At 65.1% G+C, this 20,764-nt stretch overlaps 1 protein-coding gene across 2 annotated transcripts in view; it reads right to left on the minus strand.

Moving 5' to 3' along the window:
* CASKIN1 (CASK interacting protein 1) overlaps positions 1–18,909 on the minus strand; it is a 30,140-nt gene extending 11,231 nt beyond the window's left edge. The window contains exons 1-10 of one of the 2 annotated variants that reach the window (XM_064673421.1): positions 18,697–18,909; positions 5,176–5,227; positions 2,881–2,978; positions 2,623–2,768; positions 2,440–2,535; positions 2,028–2,158; positions 1,849–1,957; positions 1,457–1,565; positions 1,251–1,345; positions 1,063–1,180 (exon numbers count right to left, since the gene is read on the minus strand). In XM_064673421.1, the coding sequence (XP_064529491.1) occupies positions 1,063–1,180; positions 1,251–1,345; positions 1,457–1,565; positions 1,849–1,957; positions 2,028–2,158; positions 2,440–2,535; positions 2,623–2,768; positions 2,881–2,978; positions 5,176–5,227; positions 18,697–18,790 (1,048 nt within the window). In that variant the 5' untranslated portion in view covers positions 18,791–18,909. The remainder of the gene's footprint in view (positions 1–1,062; positions 1,181–1,250; positions 1,346–1,456; positions 1,566–1,848; positions 1,958–2,027; positions 2,159–2,439; positions 2,536–2,622; positions 2,769–2,880; positions 2,979–5,175; positions 5,228–18,696) is intronic. The other variant, XM_064673422.1, reaches the window with a different exon arrangement.
* Positions 18,910–20,764: the final 1,855 nt, after the last annotated feature.

Consider the following 20,764-nt stretch of genomic DNA (forward strand, 5'->3'; position numbering starts at 1 on the left):
GCAGTGCTGGCACCCCCATGCCCAGCTGGCTGAGCCCTGGCTCAGCACTCGCTCCCAGCTCTGCCAGCCCTGCAGCCGATGGGGTGGCAATGGAACCCCACAGCCTGGCTAATGCTGCTGGGGGGCCAGCCACAGCCCAGGAGCCACGGACCACAGCCCAGGAGCCATGGGCTGCAGCCCATATCGCATTCCAGGAGCCACGGACCACATGCCATGGCACCGGCACGTGACCCACACCAGGAGGGTGGCTCTGTCCCTGCCTGTCCAGCGCCCAGCACCTCCACAGCTGGTGTGGAGTGCCCGGCAGCCAGTGGATGTTCATGCCACCATTCCCTTGAGATCTTGTTCAAGTGCCACCATTTCCTGCCTGTGTCCCCACAACGTGGCTGCCCCCAAGGTCCACACGCCTGAGAGGGGATGAGGTGGTTGATATAGGGCCTTTCAAAGCCTACTGCGATGCTCCTGGCAATGGGCACAGCCATGGGCCATCCCAAGGGGGCCATGCACCCCACCAGGAGCCTAAAGGGATGGGGATGGAATGGGGACAGGAACAGGCAGCACTGTGCAGGGGAGCAGGGTCCGACCCCTGGGACGGCCCCTGGCTGGGGAGAGGGTCTCCATGGAGCAGCATTAGGTCCCTGGCACTGGTGCCCAGCCCCCTGTGCAGACCCCAAGCATCAGGTTCTGTGACCCCACTGCTGCACTGGCCCCCCAAAACCACAGTGATGCCCCTGGGTCTCCTCATGCACGAAGCTCCCAGCACCACAAGTAATACCTCCCCCTGAGGGCAGCCTGGGGCTGCCCCATGAACACCCTGGGGCTGCCAGTACCGACTCCCACAGGCACCAGGTGGGCACTGGCCCCACCTGCACAACAGGGACATTGACCCTGCACACTCAAAGGCACCGTCCCCATGCACATGGCAGGGACACAGACCCCACATGCACAGCGGGGCATCGCCTGGGTTTGTTGGCACTGCTGCACCCCCCAAACACCCCAGTCCCCACCAGACCAACACGGGGCTCCCCGGGGCTGGGGGCAGGCGGGGGGGGGATTATTTGCCTGTTCGTTTGCTTATGGCCTCGACGAGGCTGGAGGGGAAGTATCCCACGCGGTCGTTGCCGGTGCGGTTGTCGTGGATGCAGCCCTTCCAGCGCCCGTCTGCGTGCTGCTCCAGCACCTGCGGGCAGGGGCCGGGTCAGGGGCTGGCGCCAACCCCGGGGTGTCCCGGCCCCCCCCGCCGCACTCACGGTGATGACGTCCCCGGCCTTCACGTTGAGGCTGGTCAGGTCGTAATTGTTGCAATAGTCCTTGACGGCCCGGACCTGCAGAGCGGCGGAGGCGTCTGCGGGACAGAGCGGGAGCGTCACCCCCTGCCCACCCCGCAGGGATTGGCACCCCCAGCCCAGCACCCCCCCACACCAGCACGGCCTTCATGTGCCCCCCAACCCCCTACCCCGCAGCATCTGCTTGATCTCCTTGCTGGCCTGGCTGGTGGTGAACTGGTTGACGATATCCAGAGCTGTCTGGTTGTAGGTGTTCCTGACGTGGGCGTTGATCCCGCTCTGCAACGGCACCGAGAGGGATTGGGAGGAGGCTGCCCCTGTCCTGCCACCCCCTTGGACCCTGTGGTCCACCAGGAGACCAGCAGCTGGAGGGCACAGCTCACTGCCTTGGTGTCCCCCCACCCCAGGACCTTCACTGCCTTGGTGTATCCCTTCCAGGACCCTCATCCCCACTCCCTGGTGAAGTTGCACAAGCTGCTCTGAGCCCCCAGTTGCAGCGTCACCTTCTTCCTGCAGTCCCTGGCTGGGTAGGGGGTGTCTGGGGGTGCCGGGGGGTCCTTACATCCAGCAGCAGCCGCACCACGTCCGTCTTGCCGCAGAGAGCAGCCTCGTGCAGCGCCGTGCCTGCCTTGGTCTGCCGGTTGATGTCGATGCCAGCCTGCAGCAGGAGCCTGCGGGGGGGCAGGGGGTCAGCAGGGCACGGGGGGGCACCGGCGCTGCCCCTCCACCCACAGCACCCACCGGATGATGTCGATGTGGCCGTTCTTGGCGGCAAGGTGCAGGGGGCTGGTGCCGTTGGGGTCGGTGGTGTCCCCCGGTTTGGGCTCCAGCAGCGCCGCGCACATGTTGCTGTTCAGGAGCAGTTGGACCACCTGGCTCAGCAAACACAGACGGAGCAGGGCTGCAAGGGCGGCTCGGCCGCCCCCGGGGCTGTGGGTGGCCCCCTGGCCCTCCCGATGCCCCCAGCCCCCGCCTGCCCTCTCGCCAGTGGCAGGAGATCCCCTGCAGTGGTGGCACCGCAGGTCCCCAGAGCTGGCCACCTCTGGGGCTGCCCTGTGCTTCCCCCTCGGCTGTTTAGCACCCCCAGGGACCTTGCTGTGCCCCGTCCTGTTCCAGTCCTCCTCTGGGGGGTCCCAGCCCTGCAAGGACTTACCCCGACCCGGCCAAATTCGCACGCCAGGTCCAAGGGCGTCTTCCCCGAGTTGTCCATGATGCAGGGGTTGGACTGGTGCTGCAGGAGCATCTCCGACTGCAGAGGAGCGAGACCCCAACTCGGTGAGGGCAGGGGATGGGGGTGGCACCATCTCCCCCCTGCCACCCCCGTGCCCTGCCGTACCACGTCGTAGTGCCCGTGCTGTGCTGCCAGGTGCAGGGGGATCTGGCCCTCATCCGATGGGATGTTCACGGAGGAACCTGCCTTCAGCACCATTTTCATGGGCTCCTTCTTGCCCTGCCAGGCTGCATAGTGCAGGGGCCGCATGCCTGCAGGGCAGGAGGGGCACACCGTGAGCCCCTCAGTGTGCCAACACACCAGGGCAGAGCCCACAGAGGGGCACGGGGGGGGGGGGCATTGCCAGGACATCCGGGGACTCACCTTTGTTGTCCTTGATGTCCACTGCAGCCTGTGCCTCCAGCAGCAGCGAGATGAGCTCCGTGTTGCCGTTGAGTGCCGCATGGTGCAGGGCTGAGAACCTGGGGACCAGGGGGGAGTCAGGGTCCCAAGTCCCCATGCCCTCCACCTGGCAGCATGGCCTCGAGCCTACACCCAGCTCCCTGAGGATGATGAGACCCCACAAGGCTGAAGGTGGTGGGCAGGGCAGGCACAGGGGTGTCCCATGGAGGGTGACAGTGCCAGAGAGCCCACTCCCCACTGACCCACTTCCCCCAGCCTGGCCCCGGCAGCACGGCCACGAGCACAGATGGCAGTGGTGCCCTTGTTGGGTGCTGAGCCTGGCAGTGGGGCGGGGAAAGGCCCTGGTGCTTACCCTGCTCTGCTCTTGCAGCGCCCGGCCCCAAGGCTCACGCCTGGGAAGCAGGCCAGGAGCTGACCTACTTGCTGCTCCTGGCGGTGGCATCCTCCATGTGGCTGTGCTGGCACACCCCACTGCTCTGGGCCCTGGTCATGCACAGCATCCCCATCACATCCTCGGGGCCACCCCGGTGTCACTGGAGCATGGGAATGGGCTGTGGACCCCAGTGGGGCCCCCGGGGCTGCCCAGTGCCTGAGAGGTGGGGGGTGGGGTAAAAATTCCTCTGTCCCCCGTCCCCAGGCCCCCAGCTGAGGGGGACACATCCCCGTGAGGAACATGTTCTGGCCACCACGATCCCCACGGAGCTGCCGCCCGCGATCCCCGGCGGGGAGCGGCGATGTGAGCAGACAGCTTGCACAGGAGGCCGATCCCCAACGTCTGCCTGGGAAATGTCAACATTTTCCGCTCCAGCGCCCTGCTCAAATCCGCTCAAGATGGTGCAAATCGCAGCCCTCCCCGGGGCTGCCTCGGGGGCTTCCCCCGGGCACTGCACGGCCCAACCGGCCACGTCTCCACACGGAGGGCACCGTCCCCGGGGCAGGCAAAGGGACAGCAGCACGGTGCCTGCCCACGGTGCCTGCCCATGGTGCCCGCCAGCCAGGAATCAGCCAGCACAGCAGGGATGGGGAAACCAAGGCACAGGGCTGGCTGAGCCCATGCCAGCGGCAGGGCAGAGCACACACAGGCTGCAGCCTGGGTCTGCCCCAGGAACCCCTGGGTCTGCCCTGGGTCCCCTGTCTTCCCAGGGGAATCCTTCCCAGGAGCAGCACTGGAGGCTGGAGGCTGCTACCCTGTTGCTCCTGCAGCCCCAAGCCATCCAGGATCCATAGGCAGGATATGAGCAGCACACGAGCAGGGCCCTGCCTGCAGCTCCCCCTGCCAGCGCTGCAGAGCACGAGGTGGCCCGTGGGGTGATGCCCCCCTTGCCCTGCCCACGTCGTGCCCACCCGCCCCACTGCTGCCCCACGCTGTGCACACCCACGGCACACACGGACACGCTCCCGTGGCCACGCCTGCGTGTGCCCGCACACACGTGCACACGGGCACGGCCGATGCGCTGGCAGGTACCAGGGGATGCCGCTGCCACTGCCCCAGTGACGAGGATGAGGACGGACCCCGGTGCTGTGGCTGCATGTTCCCCAGGGCATGGCCTCCCATTCCTGATCCCTCTGCTCACTGCCATTTCCATGGCCACAGCAGAGCCATCCCCAGGGACCAAGTGGCATCGTCCTGCTGGCCCACTCTAGGGGTGGGATTGCAGGGCGAGGGGAGCCCGAGGACACGGGCAGCCGCTGCCCAGCCCCACAAGCGTCACTCCCATCGCGGCCCCTCCTGCGCGGGGCCCCGGCTGCCTCCCTGTGCCGGCGGCCTCATTAGCGTGATTAGCGGGACGTGAGCCTGCGGTCCCTTCCCGCTGCTCCCGCCCGTTGGATGCCGGCTGCGGAGCGCCGGTGGCACAGCCGGCGGGGTCACGGCTCGCCCACCCGGCACCCTGCAGGGCTGATCCCTGCACAGAGCCCACAGGGCCCCAAAGGGCTGGGAAAGGGGTGGTGATATGTGGGGCACGGCCATTCCTCCGCCCTTCAGCCCTCACCTCCTGCCTCCTCTGGGGCCCGCGGCAGCTCTGTGCCAGCCCACCGGCTCTGGGTGCAGGCAGGGCTCGGCCACCTGGGCTAACGGGGCTGAGAGCCCCAGGACCAGAGCCAGCAGCTCGGCTGCATCGCTCAGAGAGCCTGGCATTCCTGCACGGACCAGGCTCCCACGGCACAGCACACCCCCCGTTTTTGTGCACCCCACAGCACACCCCCCATTTTGTGCACCCCACAGCACACACATCCGGCCACAGGGCTCCCACTCACCCGTCGGTGTCTTGGAAGTTGACGTTGACTTTCTTTGCCGATCCAAGGAGCTCTGGGAGGGAGGGAAGGGGACAGCATGTTAGAGGAGGTGGCCAGGGCAGGAACACATCAGGGAGGTGGCAGCTCCAGGTCTCCCTCCCTACCAAGGTTGGGGCTCCCTGCAGCTCCACAGGTGCTGCGTGAGGCTTGCCCGATGCTGCAGGCAGGTGAAGGCAGGAGGGCTCAGGGTGGAGGTCCCCCCTCAAGGTGGGGCCCCTCCTGGCACCAGGTTCTCCCCATTCACTTGGTTTGCCTGGGGTTCCCTCCCAGGCTGCTTCACGTGCCTAGGGCTCCAGCGTGGCCCTGTGAGGCTCACACCGGGCTGCTTTGGCAGAGAAGGAGCTCAGCACCCTCCCCTGCACCCCAGCACAGCCCCTGCCCTGCAGCTCCCGCCTGGCACTGCCCACCCCACACTTCCCTGCGTGGGAAATTAAACCCTGTCGGGGCAATCCAATTAGCAGCACGAGGAAGGATGGAGCCAGATTTACATAAGATTTACCCGAAAAATGCCACTCAGGCTTTCCAGTGAGCTGCTCTTCCCCCAGCGGGAGCTGGAGCAGGAGGAGGAGGAGGAGGGTGGGTGCAGCGTGGCAGAGCCCTGGGCTGGGGGCCCACACAGCAGGCCCTGTGTCCCCCACAGCGAGATGGCACCGGCACAGCCATAAGTCTGTGGGAGATGACCCAGAGGTGGCATGGCCTGGCCAGGAGAAGGGGCAGCCAAAGTCACTCACCCTGCCATCCTCATCCCCTGAATCCTCACTTCAGAAGCTCAGCTGGAAGCATGCCAGGAACGAGTATGCCAGGGACAAGCTCTCGTTAGGAGAAGCCAACTGGAAGGGGCTACTTCAGGCAGGGAGGAGGGATATGGGGCCAAAGACATGCTCCCTGTGCACCACAGCCATGGCCTTGCTCATGCTCCCTGTACCATGTTCCCTTGTCAGCATCCCTGTGAGATACTGAATTATTGGGCACATGGATAAACAGGGCAGCAGCAGCAGGAAGGGTGGCTGTGTCCAGCCCTGATCCTCAAGCCTGGGGAGCGGTGCTGGGCTGAGCCAGCCCTGCCTGTGCCACATGGTGCATATGGTCCCAGGAGCGGCTGGGACGGTGGCAGAGGTTTCTCCCTGCCCACGCTCCCTCCCTCCCTCTCTCCCTCCGTGGCTGCCCAACAGTCTGAGCTGCAGGACATTTGCTAACGCTGAGACAGCCCAGTGTGACAGGCGAGAGCTGCCGGGGATGGGCTCCATCAGCCACAGTGACCAGCCTCCGGCCCCTGGGTGCCCAGGCTCTCCTCCTGGCATGCAGTGCCACAGGGTGGCTGTGGGATGAGAAGGGGCACTGTGGGGTCCCCAGGGTGCAGGGAGGGATGGGGACATGACTGGTTCTCCTGGGTGTGAAGAGGGATGGGCACTGTAAGGTCCCCAGGATGTGGGGAGGGAAGGAGCCACTGCAGGGTCTCAAGGTGCAAGGAGGGACAGGGGCACCAAGGGGTACCCACAATGCAGGGAGGGATGAGGGTATATGGGGTGCCCAGGGTGCACGGAGGACAGGGACACCACATGGTCCCCAGGCCGCAGGGAGGGACAGGGGCATTGCAGGCTCCTGAGTGCAGGAAGGGACAGGAACACCACAGAAGCCCCAAATGCCACCCCTGCCCCAGCATCCCCATGCTCCCCTGGCAAGAATCGGACATTACTGGTGGGCAGAGCTGCCCCATCGCTGGGACCGATGGCAGTGGCCGGGGTCGAGTGGGTCCCCGCCAGCCCCGAGCTGCCGCCAGCCTCCCCAACAAAGGTGCCATTCAGCTCCGGTGGAGAGGAGCCCAGTGCCGCTTCCGCTGCCTCCCCACGCCAAGAACCAGCTCCCAGGAGAAGGGGGCCGGGCTGCCCCCCAGGGATGCAAAGGGCCAGCGGACAAAGGGAGCCGGTGGGCGCAGGAGCGGCACCGTGCCCGGCACTGGCTCCGATCTCCAGCCCCGAAACGGGCCCCGCTCTGGCTAATCGGTCCTTGCAGATGGACGGACGGATGTCAGCAGGTCTGCGGTGCCTGGCCTTTCCCACGGGTTGATCCCAGCAAGGGGCTGGGACGGGGCAGTGCCCGGGGATCGGGGTGGCAGGTGCGGCAATGACGCCTTTGGCGATCCCCAGGCACGTGTGCCACCCCGGCATCACCCAAACCACCGGCACTCCCACACACCATAGCGGCAAATTTTTCCTCCCTGCACCTGCAGGAGAGGCTGCGGCTGCCAAAATCTGTTTAGCACTTCCATCACTGCCCGTGCCAAGTGCTTAGTCAGTGACTTCCAGCCATGCAGTGGTTTGACTTTCCTTAAAGCTCTGGAAGTGGCCGCCAGCATGCTGAAGGCAGCTGGAGCATGGAGCCCAGCTGGGGTCTCAGAATAACCCCAGTTCCCAGAGCAGGGGAGCAGGATGGGGACCTGACACATCACCAGACCCATAGTGGGATTTGCAGCCTGTCGGAGGGCAGCAAGAACTGTGAGAGCTCATTAATGGCTGGGAAGCACAAGGAAAACTCTTCCACTAACGAGGGAGAGAGAAGGGACCTGAGCACTTCTAATTAAAAATACCAGCTACAAAAGGAGACAGGCGCAGCAGGGAGGAAAGCAGGGCTCCTGCATAGCCAATGCTGCCAGTGGGCACCCAGCGTGTTCCTGGCTGTCCCCTCTGCTGAGACCACTGGAGGGGTGTCGGGGACCACCGAGCACCTGTAACCACCATCCTGCCCTCTCCACGCACAAGCAGATGCCATCAGGCAGGTGTTGTGGGAGGGGTGGCTCTTTGCTCTTTGCTCTGACCTCCTGAGCCCCCCCACCATCCGTGGGACACCACAATGTCCCCTCTTGGCTCCCCACAGGCTGCTCAGGTGATGGCCCTGTCATGTGGGAGCACAGAGCTCCCCTTCCTTCTCCTGGCACGGCTCCTCAAAGCTCTTGGAGCACCTCGCACCCCAGCAGCATCCCAGGGCAGGACCACATCGCTGGCCCCATGAAAGGGGGAAACACGGGATCCATCCAGTGCGCTCCAGCACCTCCGGATGTGGCTGCAGCCGGCGGCTCCTGCGTGCACCGGGAGCCGCAGCGTCTGCCATCGACACCAGCTATAAACAGCGTCTGCCAGAGTAAACACCGCCGCGGGGAGCAGCCCTGCCACTACTCCCAGAAATGCCTCCACTTAAACACAGGGAGCTCAGGAGCTCAGTGCACGCTTGCATTCAGGCTGGCGCTCCGCGTGCTGCGAGCTCCTGGCCGGGCCCGGCCTCCCCTGCCACGCGCCGGCCCCGCAGCGGCCACGGGCACCACGACGGGCCACGCACGAGCCACCCGCACGTGCAGGGCCAGGCACGCACGGGGGAGCAGCAGTGCCCGACTCCAGGGCCCAGCCGTGCACCACCCTGGCTCCTCACACTGGGCCTGGCACCCTGCTCCAGGCACCCTGGTGCACGCCGGGGGGAGACCCCCATGCCCAGCCACAGCTCTGGGCATCCCGGTGCATGGCCACAGGGAGACCCCCACACCCAACTGCTGCACCAGGCATCCCACTACATGCCATGGGGAGACCCCTGGACCCAATCACTTCTCCAGGTATCCCAGCATGGAGACCCCTGTGCCCAGCTGTTGCTCCAGGCACCCCGGTGTATGCCCTGATGAGACTGTGACCAACCACAGCTCCGGGTACCCCAATACCTGTTGGTGGGAGAATCCCATTCCCAGCTGCTCCAGCCCCATCCCTGCACACATGTCTGAGGCCGTGGCCCCCCACAGTGGGACTCCTCGGTGCCTGGGGGAACTCTTCTCCCTTCCCAGCACCCCTTCACGTGCTCACACACCAGCCCCTGTGTCTGCAGCCAGCACAGCGCCAGCAGCGATCGATGCCCGGCCGGGGCTGGGGGCCCCTGGCCAAGCCCCCACTGACGAAGCACATCCTCACCCAGCTCCCCCCGGCAGGGAGCAGGGAGCAGGCGGCTGCTCCAAGCAGATGGCTCCAGCCTCTGCTAAATCAACATCTCCTTAATGAGGGGAAAGCATGGCTGCCCCCCCTCAGCATGGCGGCAGCGGATGAGCCAGGAGAACCCCCCCCAAATGCTCCTCTCCATCCCTTCCATCATCCCTCTGCAGTGATCCCCCTCCCCTCCAACCCCAGCCCTGCTGTAACCCACTCCCCAGCTGACGTGGGCAGCCGGACCCCTGCGTGTGCCCTCCCGCAAACACAACAGGACCCCCAGGACCCCACAGGCAGTGAATATCCACAGGGAAGACATTCAAGGCAAGCGCCTGTTTCAGAGACAGGGGGAGGATCCTGCAGCGGCATCGCTGGGAGCTGCCGGATAAAGGAAGCATCCAAAATAGCTGCTCTTAATTATATCCCTGCTGACGAGCGCCACGCAAACAACGGGGCTGCACGAGGAGCCCTGGCATGGGCGGGTCTGATTCCCTATGGCAGCATGTGACAGTGTGGGGACCCCACCGAATGGGCACAGCACCCCTGGCTGGGTCTAGTGATGATGGTGACATCAGGGAGCTGGTCCTAACAGGGAAAATCTTGTACTCCTGCAGCCAAGGTCGTGTCAGGCGCTGAGGCCGTCGTGATGCTCAGATGCTAATGAAGCCGTTATCATCTTCCGATCGATTTGGACTGTATAAATAATGCACCACTGTACAGGAAAAGGGATTGCCTGGGGCTAAGAGGTAGCTGGGATGGGATGGAGCCATTGCAGAGCAGTACACAACACAGTTGGATAGCTACTGCCCACCGCAGCGGGACACATACCACTCACCATACCTGGACACCCCAGTGCCCATCACAGGAGGACAACAAGAGTTCATCAGTACTGGACACCCCAGTGCCCATCACAGGAGGACAACAAGAGTTCATCAGTACTGGACACCCCAGTGCCCATCACAGCAGGATAACAACTGTCCATCACATCTGGACATCGCAGTGCACACCCACAGCTAGGTGCCCTGCTGCCCATCACCAGCCATTCCCCAAATCCCAAGGCACTCCTGGGGGACGCTGGCCCTGTGCCCAGCACACCTGTGGACACTCTGGATACCCAGCCCTTGCAAAGCCTTCTCCAGGGAGTGGAGAAATCTGCACTGGAGGCTGGCTGGGCTCTGGCAGCCTGAGTCATGGCAGCACAGGGCTGTCCCCTGGGGCCGCAGGAAGCAGCTTAAATGCAGCTTTCAAGAGGCAGCGGGGACTCCACTGTGATGCTTTTATTTTTACAAAAAGGAAACTTTTTGATCCCAAGGGAGGGTGAGGGGCTGCCCTTGAGGGCTGCCAGGGCAGGCGGGGACAGGGGACACGGGTGTACCCAGGACAGAACCAAACCACTGGGGCTGGAGTGGGTCAGGGGACCCAGCACTCCACAGTGCACCAGCAGCTACTGTGAGGGTCCCTGTTCTCCCTGTATTCCCAAGATGTATCCTCACCCAATCTTTGCTGTGTGGTGCCACAGAGCCTGTCCAAGCCACGCTGCACCAGCCGGACTCCCTTGGGGTAGCCCCATCCCCCCGAGTACCACACAAAGCCACGGGGCTCTGCCGAGCAGTGGCTGCTGGTGACTCGGCCCTGTGCACCCAGGGATGCGGGGAAGAGGCAGCAGGAATGGGCAGGTGTGTGGGAAGCGCAGGGATGTGCTGGCTCTGCCCCACAGGTGGGACACGAGGTGTTGTGCTCAGCTCCATGGGACCAGCGCCGAGCGTCCCACCTGCCCGTCGTGCCCGGTGCCAGCTGCACGCCCACCCTCGTCTGTGCAGAAATGCGTGTTGGTGTCGCTGCCAGGGAGCCCTAATTGCCAGCCTGTGGCAAACAGGTAATTTTCAGTAATCACCCTGGCTGGAAGCAGTCACTGCTGCCATGGCAAGGCTGGCATGGAAGGGACGGGACATGGTTGCTCAGGGCCACTGTCACCTGTGTCTGCCCATCCATCCATCCCAGCATGTCCGGCGCCGCACCCCTGTGGGATATGGGAGCAGAGACCATCCTGCCCTGCCTCATCCTCATCCTCCCCATCTCCTCTCCATCCTTGCCCCCTCTGCAGCATCAGGGATCCTTGGGAGGACCAACGCTGGCCTCGCTGGCTGCAGGGAGGGATCAGGAGCTTTGAGCATCTCAAAGCATCATTAACTAACGCAGAGTCTTCATCATTGGCCTCCCATGAACCCAGTGCAGTCCAGCGGCACTGGGGATTGGCAGGAGCTCCTGGCATACACAGATCATGTGCACACGTGTGCACATGTATGCATATGTGCAGGCAGCCCAGATCCATCAGAGGCACCAGGCGCTGCCGCAGCACCAGCTCTGAGCTCCCATCCGTGCGTCGGCAAAACAGGCCCGAGGGTCTATTTTAGAGCCATCGTTTGTCCTCGCGCATGGAACGCGGACATGCACGCGGGAGCACCGTGCCCACCCTCTGCCCCACGGCGGTGTGCCCGGGCCCCCGCGGGCAGGACGGGCACGGCCACAGCAGCTCTGCAGGGCTGGCAGCTCGGTGGTGCCGCGGTCTCTGCCGGGGCGGGTGGGCAGCGCGGGGATGTGCGGCCAGGCGGTGCCGTGCATCATCCGGGAGCACCGGGAGCGCGCCAGAGGCCTCACACCGCTCCCAGTGGGCCGGCAGCACTGCAGGGGAGGCGCAGGGCTCTCAGCACCTGTCCCAGCGTCCCCAGTGTCCCCCAGAAGGGGCTGGCAGGGGCAGCGCAGGGCCGGCCGAGACAGACGCTGGAGCGGAGCTGCTGCGGAGCCGCAGGGCTGCGAGGAGCGTGCCTGCCGTAAACAGCCCAGCTGCAATGCAGGAGCCGGGCAGCCGCGCTTTGTTTGATCCAGCGGCTCCGGCGGCCGCGGACCGACAACCTGCGGGGGCCTCCCGAGGAGGCGGCGCGGAGCCGGGCTCCGGCAGCCACATCTGGAAGGGATCAGCCGGCTGCCGGCCGTCCCCGGCGCCAGCCCCACGCCAGGCCGGGGAGGAGGCTGGGCCGAGGCGAGCAGCGGAGGCGGCCGCGGGCACACGGACGCACGGGGCAGGGGCACATGGGCACGGGGCACACACGCGTGCACGGAGGCACACGGCGCACGGATGCAGAGGGGCCGATGCGTGCACATGGATGCACACATTCACACGGGCACATGCGTGCACATGGATCCACGGGAGAACGCGGATGCAGCGGGGCACACGCAGGCACACTGGCAGAGCACCTGGCTGCCGGTGCTCAGAGAAGCAGAGCCCGGCGGTGCCTGTGGTGGCTGCGGGCACCATCTCCAGCCAATTCTGTCTCCAGCTGACACAGGCCGTGGCAGGGCACAGCGCTGGGGGCCCGTGTCCCACTGCACCCCGGGGCACCCCGGCCCCACTGCTGCCTCCATCTGCTCGGTGCTCTCCAGGCGGCCAGCAGTGACCTTGGTGGGGAGACCCAAGGAGACCCAGGCAGAGCTGGCACTCCCAGCCAGACGCTCTCCCACGCCCTCCCGGCACCGTGCTTCCCCACCGGATGGCTTGTGCCGGCACTGGAACCTATCCATCACCGGAGCGGTCCCGGCAGCACGGGGCTGTCAGGCCGAGCTGAGGCCGGCACTGCATCCCAGCTTCCCATTTCTCAGGCTGATTGCTCCTGTCGCTGCGGAGCCCAGCGTTAAACACCTCATTTTCTGCTCCCGTATTGAGTTGGAAAATACTATTAACATTTCATTAGAGCTTAAAGATCCTTCTCAGCCTGGCACAAGGAGCTGGGTCACCGGCGGCATCGCTCCTGCACCAGGTGGGCTGCGCTGGCCACGTTCCTCTGGGGAGAGGGGAACCAGGAGGGCGAGTCCCACGTGCCCCAGCTGTGGGACAGGATGGTAACCCAGGGCAGAGGTGACATCAGCACTGTACACCGGCTTGATGACCTCCCTGGCATGGCCCATCCTCACAGCACACTTGGCTGTGGATGGGACACAAAGTGGTGACAGCAACAGTGTCCATGCAGGCCCTCCTGAGTTTTGCTTCCCAATGCCTCTCCCTTGCCCATAGGAGCCGGACAATAACAGCACCTGTCATTAAATATCAGCAAATTTGTTCTCCAACACTCTCCCAGTGGTGCCTGAGCACCATTCCCAGCACACACCACCCTCTCAGCGGCACCAGGACAGAAGAGAGCACCATGGCAAACACAGCCTCAGGCATCAGCCAGAGCTGGGCATTCCCCTCCACTGCTCACCCTGCCAGCAATGCCACAGCTCCTGCCTGCCATGTGCCTGAGGAGTACATTCCCTGAGGACTCACCACTGCTTTGGAACACCCAGTGCCCTGGCACAGCACCACGGAGCCGCCATCCATGGGCATTGCTGCTGTGGCTGATGCAGGCACAGGGGGAACAGGAAGGGGCTGGGGGCACCCAGGCAGACCAAGATGGGAAGGGGACTGATTGCAGCCATTCCCAGCACAGGGAATGCACTGGGAAGGGGATGGAAGAGTTAAAGGGAGTGCAGAGCAGAGGACAGAAGCCAGACGCCAGCCTGGCTACTGGAAACCACGATGGGCTGGCACTGATGGGGATGGCTGCAGAGAAGGGCTGGGGGCACCCACAGCACCCAGCCCTGCTCACTGCCAGCACCATTACCCCTGGGTGGAGCCTGGCCCTGCCACGTCCCCCACAGCAGCACCCCACAGTGCACGGGCAGCAAGGGGCACCACAGCACCGGCAGGAAGGTCCTGGTGCAGGGAAGAGCCGGAGCCGGCGGCCGTGGGAGAGCCCCAGCACGAGGGGCCACCCGCTGCTGGCAAAGGGCTGGTTGGTGTCAAGCCAGGTGAATTTGGGACTGCTGAGAGAAAATCCAGGCCAGTAAGGAAGCTGGGAACGGAGCTGCTGGCCTGCAACTCTGCTGCTCCTCGGTGGCTGTGGCCAACAGTCCCGGGTGCCCTGCAGCATTCCCGGTGGGCAGGGACCCGGCAGCCAGCATGGACATGGGGGCTGTGCTGGGGGCGGGTGGCAGAGGATGGTTTGAACCCACAACTTAGCCCAGCCACAGAGAGAGGCAAGAAATGTAAAATAAGGAGAAGTCACCCCAGGCTGAGCAATAGTGCCCCTCTGGAAGGAAACTTGGCACGCTCCAGCCCGCATCCGCCTGCCAAGTCCTGCTGGGAGCGAAGCTTCACACGTGGGCTGGAAACCCCAAGAAGTTTATGAGGGACCCGCTGACACGTGGATGAGCACGGCAGCAGCCGGAGCTGCTCGGCCCTGACTCGGGAACCTGCCTGCCAGCGGTGCTCAGAGCACAGCCCCATGCCTGGGACATGGCTGGGAGGCACCAGCATCACCCCATGCTGGCATCACCCCCATCCCAGCCCATCCCCTTGGCATTCCACCCCTTAATCCGTGCCAAGGGGATCGGGGGAGGCACAGGAGCAGCTCCTGGCCATGGGACGGGGGATGCATGGGGGCCCAGCATCCTTTTGGCCAAGCTGCCACAGGATCTGGTCCTACAGCCCCTTCCTCTCAACTCCAGACATCCTGCCCAGCACCAATGGCTCCCGAGGCTGGCAGCATCCAGGGGCTCTGGCACATGGGTGAGCACCGTCTGCTCCCCTCTACCCGGGCTTCTCTGTCAGCAAGGAGGGTCTGCCCAGTGCCTGTGACCAGGGAGTGGCGGTGGAGGGCCATCGGGGTGGCTTCCTCCCAGGAAAGGCTCCTGCTCTCCCAGAGAGCTGAGGGGGAACTGGGCAGCTCCGGTGGCTGCCGGCCACACACGCCCTGGGCACTGCACCACAATTGGATTTGCAGCTGCCCTGCCTTTTACTGCATAGAAATTGAATTGTAAAATGTCAAAGACATTTCCTAACTGCGCCATATTAGCCCGGTTTTATTAAATACTGTTATCAGAGGAGATTATTAATGCAATCAAATGCAGGCAAGAAAACCCAGAATTAACTGGCCATCGTGCAAGAGGACGCACTGGAGGGCAGGAGGCAGCTGGTTGAGGCCCTGCCCAGAAGCCCATGTTCCCAAGGGGTCTGGCTCTGCTTCCCGCTCTCCCTGAATCCTGGAGTGCTGGAGAAGCAATGATCCCACTCAGCCACTGCAGCTCCACTCACATCCCGGGATGTCTCACCACGGGACAGCAGCACCCGGAGGGTGATGCGCCTGGGAGCTTTTGCTGAGCTTTGAGGTCCCTGCCCAAGCAGGCCAGGACCTGCTCCTGGCACATGGCAGCAGGGCCAGGGCTGGCTGGGCTAAGTCCTGAAATGCCAGCAGTGCTGCCAGGATGCAGAGCCCTGCACAGGCGGCAGCGTGGGAATGGGTACCCAGAGAGCTGCCCGGGCTGGAGCACAGCACCCCTGGGCAGTGAGACCAGCCTGGGCTGGTCACCCCGGCATGGCAGGGCACAAGGGGTGCAGAGCTCCATGCCCAGATCCCAATCCCAGCCAGTCAGCCTGGCTTGCCCATCCCCAGGCATCCCAGAGTGAGGTACCCAGAGCTCCAAAGCACATGAGGACATGAGTCCTGATGGCAGCCTGGGGGACCAGGAGGGCCCTGAGGACCAAGCATGGGGTGGGCAGCACATCCCTGCAGGACACAGCCCTGTGTTCCGCCCACACAGCCAGCCCCCGACACACCGGATGCTTATCCTGGCACCACAGGGCCACGTGCTGGGACATCTCCTTGGCCACATGAGGCTGCCACGTGTGGAAGTGCTTTACAAAGCCCCCCAGCCCAGTGGGAGGAGAAGCCAGGACAGAGGATCCAACCCTCGGCTTGAGGTCCCTCACACGGCCCTGGCAGCATCGCACAGAAGCCATTTCCAAAGAGGATGAGCCGCTGGCAGCACTGGCCCCACGGGGAAGGAACCAGCTCGCTCCAACCCTCCATGGCCGAGGAGCCATGGATCCCCTGCACGGCACAGCACGGCTCATCTCCCACTGCCTGAAGCCCTGGGTGCCCAGGACAGGGATGGCACAGTGGGCATGGGTGCTGCTGGAGACACCCCAGGGCCACATCCCATCCCATTCCATCCCATCCCATTCCATCCCATCCCACGGTTCTGGAGCCAAGGGGAAAACGCCAAGTCACTACAATTCTTCGAGGTAGCACCGGGAAGGAGGGGACAGGGAGGGAAACAGTTTGCTGCCAAATCCCTGCATCTGATTTGCGCAACTTTCAGACAACCTCATCAATTATGGATGCCCGGGAAGCAGGCGCGGTGCGCGCTGCGGCCGGCCCGGGCCCCGGCCCCGCACTCCACACACCACACCGGGCCCCATGTCACCATGGCAACGCGCGCTAATTCACGCAAGGATTTTTAAAATCTCATTTATTAAACCCCACATGAATAGGATATTATCCAGATAACAGAGCTAAGTTACAAATCTTCCTGGTGCCACACAGCGCGGGGAGCACCACAGGCATGTGTGGGACTGGAACTTGGAGGGGACACGGGGCCGCCACGGCATGGGGACAGCCCTGCTCAGTGCTGTCCCTCTCCTCATACTGCTCCTCCAGCCTCACTGCCATGGTCAGAGGTGCTCATGCACCCCTGGCTGGGAGCACAGCACCTGTGACACATGTGTGGCACCCTCTGCCAGGCAAGAGAGCCGGGTCCAGGGGGAAATGGCACCAGAGCAGCCCAGCACTGGCACTGGAGGGCTCAGCAGAGCTGGAGATGGACAGCCCAGCCAGGGAATGGGGCAAGCATCCAGGCCTATAGTGGGAATCTGCCCAACACCAGGTTCAGCCTCACTGGGTGTCCCTTGTCCCTACCCTGCGATCCTGACATGGGGAGCACCACTGGCCCCCCATGGCCAATCCACCTGGCACCTGGAGGGCTCAGCAGTGGGAGAGGCAGCAGAGCACTGGGAAGGAGAGGGATGCAGGAGGAGGTAGTGGCACTGGCACCTCTGGCTGTTGCCAGCAGGGACTGGAGAGGGGTGTGTGGGAGACAGTGCTGTGCACAGGCCAAGTGTTGTCCCCATCCCCACATGTCACTCCGAGAGGCCACTGCAGTGGCAGCACCTGGAGCAGGTTAGAATGAAGGGGACTCTGAGCTGGAGGTTCTTCTTGTCCTGTACAGTCCCTCAGCAATGACAGCAATGATGGCACTGGGCCCTGGGGAACACCATGTCAGGCCTGCACAGCACCAGGACATGGGGGGATACCATGTTGGTCCTGCATGGCACAAGGAAACACACACTGGCCCCAAGTGGTACTATGGACATGGTGGATGCCACGCTAGAGCAGGGACATGGGGGATGCCTGCCCAGCACCAGGGCACAGGGGACACCACGCTGGCCCTGCTTGGCCAGGAACACCCCTGCATGACCAGGGATGGGAGACACTACACCAGCCTTGCACAATTCCAGGAAAACAGCATTTGGGGAGCGCTTGGCCCTGGAGGGAGGGACACTGGGTGCAGCCATGAAGGGGCTGTGTGTCCAGCGCCCCAATGCCACACGAGGTCCCTGTCCATACCCAGGGACAGTCCCCAGCCCCCCCAGTTCATCCCATGCACCAGGCCTGAAACCTGCGGCTGCATCAGCACCATGAATTATTCACTCCGGGGCGGAACGCCTCGACAGAGCAGTTATATCCTACAGCGAGTAGATACTCACAGAGCTACACACACGTAGAGCCGGAGACACACACGTACAGCCACACGCATGCCCCTGCAGCCTCACACCTGGCCACGCACACTCGGTGCACACGGGGAGCCGTGCACAGCCAGCCGCAGGACGCACCGGGAGATACCCGCGGAGCGACATCCAAACACCCCCACACCGAGAGGCACCAACAGCCCAGCCAAACACACAGATGCCAGGGTACACACCGCCACGCAAACACCCCACGCACCCAAACACAGCCGCACACGCACCCGCGGCAGCGCGGACACACGCAGAGGTGTGCGGGCGCTGAGCCCCGGGGCTCACACGCGCGGGCCGGGCACACTCGCTCCACGCACACGCAGATGTGCCCGGCGCCGCCCGGCCGCAGCCCCTGCCCAGGCCAAACATCCCGGGGGCACCGGGCCCGGCTCCTGGAGGTCGGGAGTTGGTCCCGGCCGCGGGGCAAGGGCAGCCCGACTGGGAACCGGCCGCACCGGGAGCTACCCCGGGACCGGCGGGGCGACCCTGTGCAGCGCCCAGCACCCGCGCAGCGCCCGGGGGTGTTCCGAGCCCCGCCGGGATGCTCAGATCCCCACCGGGCAGCCCTCTCCCCGCCCCTCCCGGGGCGCCACCGGGGGTCCCCGGCACGTCCACGGCCCCCGCCCGCCTGCGACGCGCCGCAACCAGGGAAGGGCCGGGGATGCTCCGGGGCCGGAGATGCTCCGGGGCGGGCAGGGCGGCAACGCGGTCGGGCCCCGGGAGCAGCGCTGGGATGCGGCCCCGAGCCGCCGCGCCTGCTGTTGCGACGCCGGTGTCCGTGTGTGTCCCCCCCAGGGTCCCCCCCTCCCGCCGCCGCCCCCGGCCCGGCCCCGCCGCCGCCGCCGCACTCACTGGCTTTGCCGGGCTTGGGCCTCTGCAGCAGCTTCTGCACGGCCGCGATGTCCTCCGCCTTCACCGCCTGCACCAGCTCCTGGTCCTTGCCCATGGCTGCGCCGCGCCGGGGCTGCCGGCTGCGGGCTCACGGCCCGAGCATCCTCCGCGGCGCGGCGCGGCGAGGGGCGGGGGGCGGCTCGGGGCGACTCGGCACGGCTCGGCTCGGCACGGTGCGGCCCCCCCGCCCAGCCCGCCCGCTCCGGAGGCGGGGGCGGGGGCGGCGGCGGCGGCGGGCGCCCGGGGCGGGGCGCGGCGGGACGGGGGGGCCGCACCGGGAGGGCGGGGGGGCAGCGCGGGAGGGGAGGAAGAGGAGGAGGAGGACGAGGAGGAGGAGGAGGAGGGGGCGGGGGCCTCCCGGTGCTGCGGGCGGAGCGCGGGATCCCCCTCCCCGGTGCCGGGGCCCGGGGGACGCCCCGGTGGGAGCCGCCGCCGCCGCCGCCGCGCAGCCGTGGCGTGTAACGAGCTGGCGGGTCTCGGCGGGCGGAGGGGAGGGGGGAACACGGCTGCTCGGGGCCTCTTCCTCCTCGAGGAAGACCTGAGGAGGGTCCGGCAGACCCCCACCCGGGGCACCCCGTGCTCCCCAGTCCCGCTCCAGGGTGCCCTTTGCCGATCCCCGTCCCGCCTGGACATCGCAGGCACCGGCCGGCAGCCTGCGGTGCCGGTAACGGACCCGGGCAGGAGCAACTGTTCCATTTCTGTAAATAAAGCCCTCATTACCGCGTCATTTTCCACTTTTGTTGACACAGTGGCCGGTGACATTCGTCCCTTTCACTTTTAAGGCTGGAATGACAGAGACATTCCAGGTGTGGAGCGTTCCCGGAATGAGGACGCTGAGGAACGCGATGGGAAATAGGGCCAATGATGGACAAGTCATTAATGTCCCCACAGTGCCCTCAGGGCAGAGCACGGTCATCACCCACGCAAAATCAGCCCAAATTTCTCCCCTCCCGGACGAGTAACCGGATAAAAGCCTTGTGGAGTGCCGGCTCCAGCAAAGCGACGTTGAGGCAATTGAGCCAGAAGGCTGGTAGCCAGCTGGCCACCGCAGCGCTGGGCACTGATGGGTGCAGTGCACTGGTGTATGCGGTGCACGGCCGTGTGCGGTGCAGGGGGACGGGCGGCTGCAGCCCCGTGTGTGTGCCCGTGGCAGAGGGAAAGATGGAGGAGGGAACTAAGATCATTCCTGATGCCCCCCTGCCCGCCTCGTGCTGGCCCATGCCCCTGAGCTGGAGCCCAAGGATGCCTCCACAGCCCCCAACTCCCTGTGCAGCCCCCAGCTCCCTCTGTAGCCCCTGGGTCCCTCCCAGTCCCCACCTCCAGGCTGACCCCGCCTCGGGATCGGCGGGGTCGTCTCCTCTCCCCACCCCCACTTTCCAATCCAGGACATTTGGGTTGCCAGCACGGAACGCCGTCTAATCTGCCCTCTAATCCCGCAGCCGGGCGGCCGCACGGGCCCTGAGCCGCCGCGGGGCTCCCCGGGCTGGGGGCTGGGGCCGGGGCTCCGCACGCGCCCGGGGGCCCCGCCGGGTCAGGGGCTTCCTTCACATCTGCCACCACCTGATAACAAACGAGGCTCCTCAACAAAGGTCCCTTTGTGCCCCACGGCTCCCTCCTGCTGGGCTCCCACACCCGGTCACCCGACACAGGCACGGGACGGGGCAGCCCCTGCCCCGGTGGCCTCAGCGGGCACTGGGACCTCTGTGACCGGGACACGACGCGGGGCTCTGTGGGGCCAGTGGGGTGCACCAACGCTGTCCCTCCTCCCTGGCTGTGCCAGGCTTTGCAGGAGGAGCTCCAGCCTCGCGTTCCTGCGGCTCCCTCGGGCTCTTGCCAAGTCGGGTTGGTCTTTGCAGAGCAGAAGAATGTGCAGTGAAATGTCCCTGTTCCTGCCTTGCACACGCCGAGAGAAACCAGCGCCCGGAACGGGCAGAGCCGCAGGCACGGGGGGTTTGGGGTGGGCACCGCAGGGAACAGGCACGTGGAAACCCGACTGTGGGAGCCGGAGGCACCACCGGCAGCAGGAGGG

The sequence above is a fragment of the Pseudopipra pipra genome, chromosome 16 (genome assembly GCF_036250125.1).
Source record: "Pseudopipra pipra isolate bDixPip1 chromosome 16, bDixPip1.hap1, whole genome shotgun sequence".
In the NCBI taxonomy this organism is placed as follows: Eukaryota; Metazoa; Chordata; class Aves; order Passeriformes; family Pipridae; genus Pseudopipra; species Pseudopipra pipra.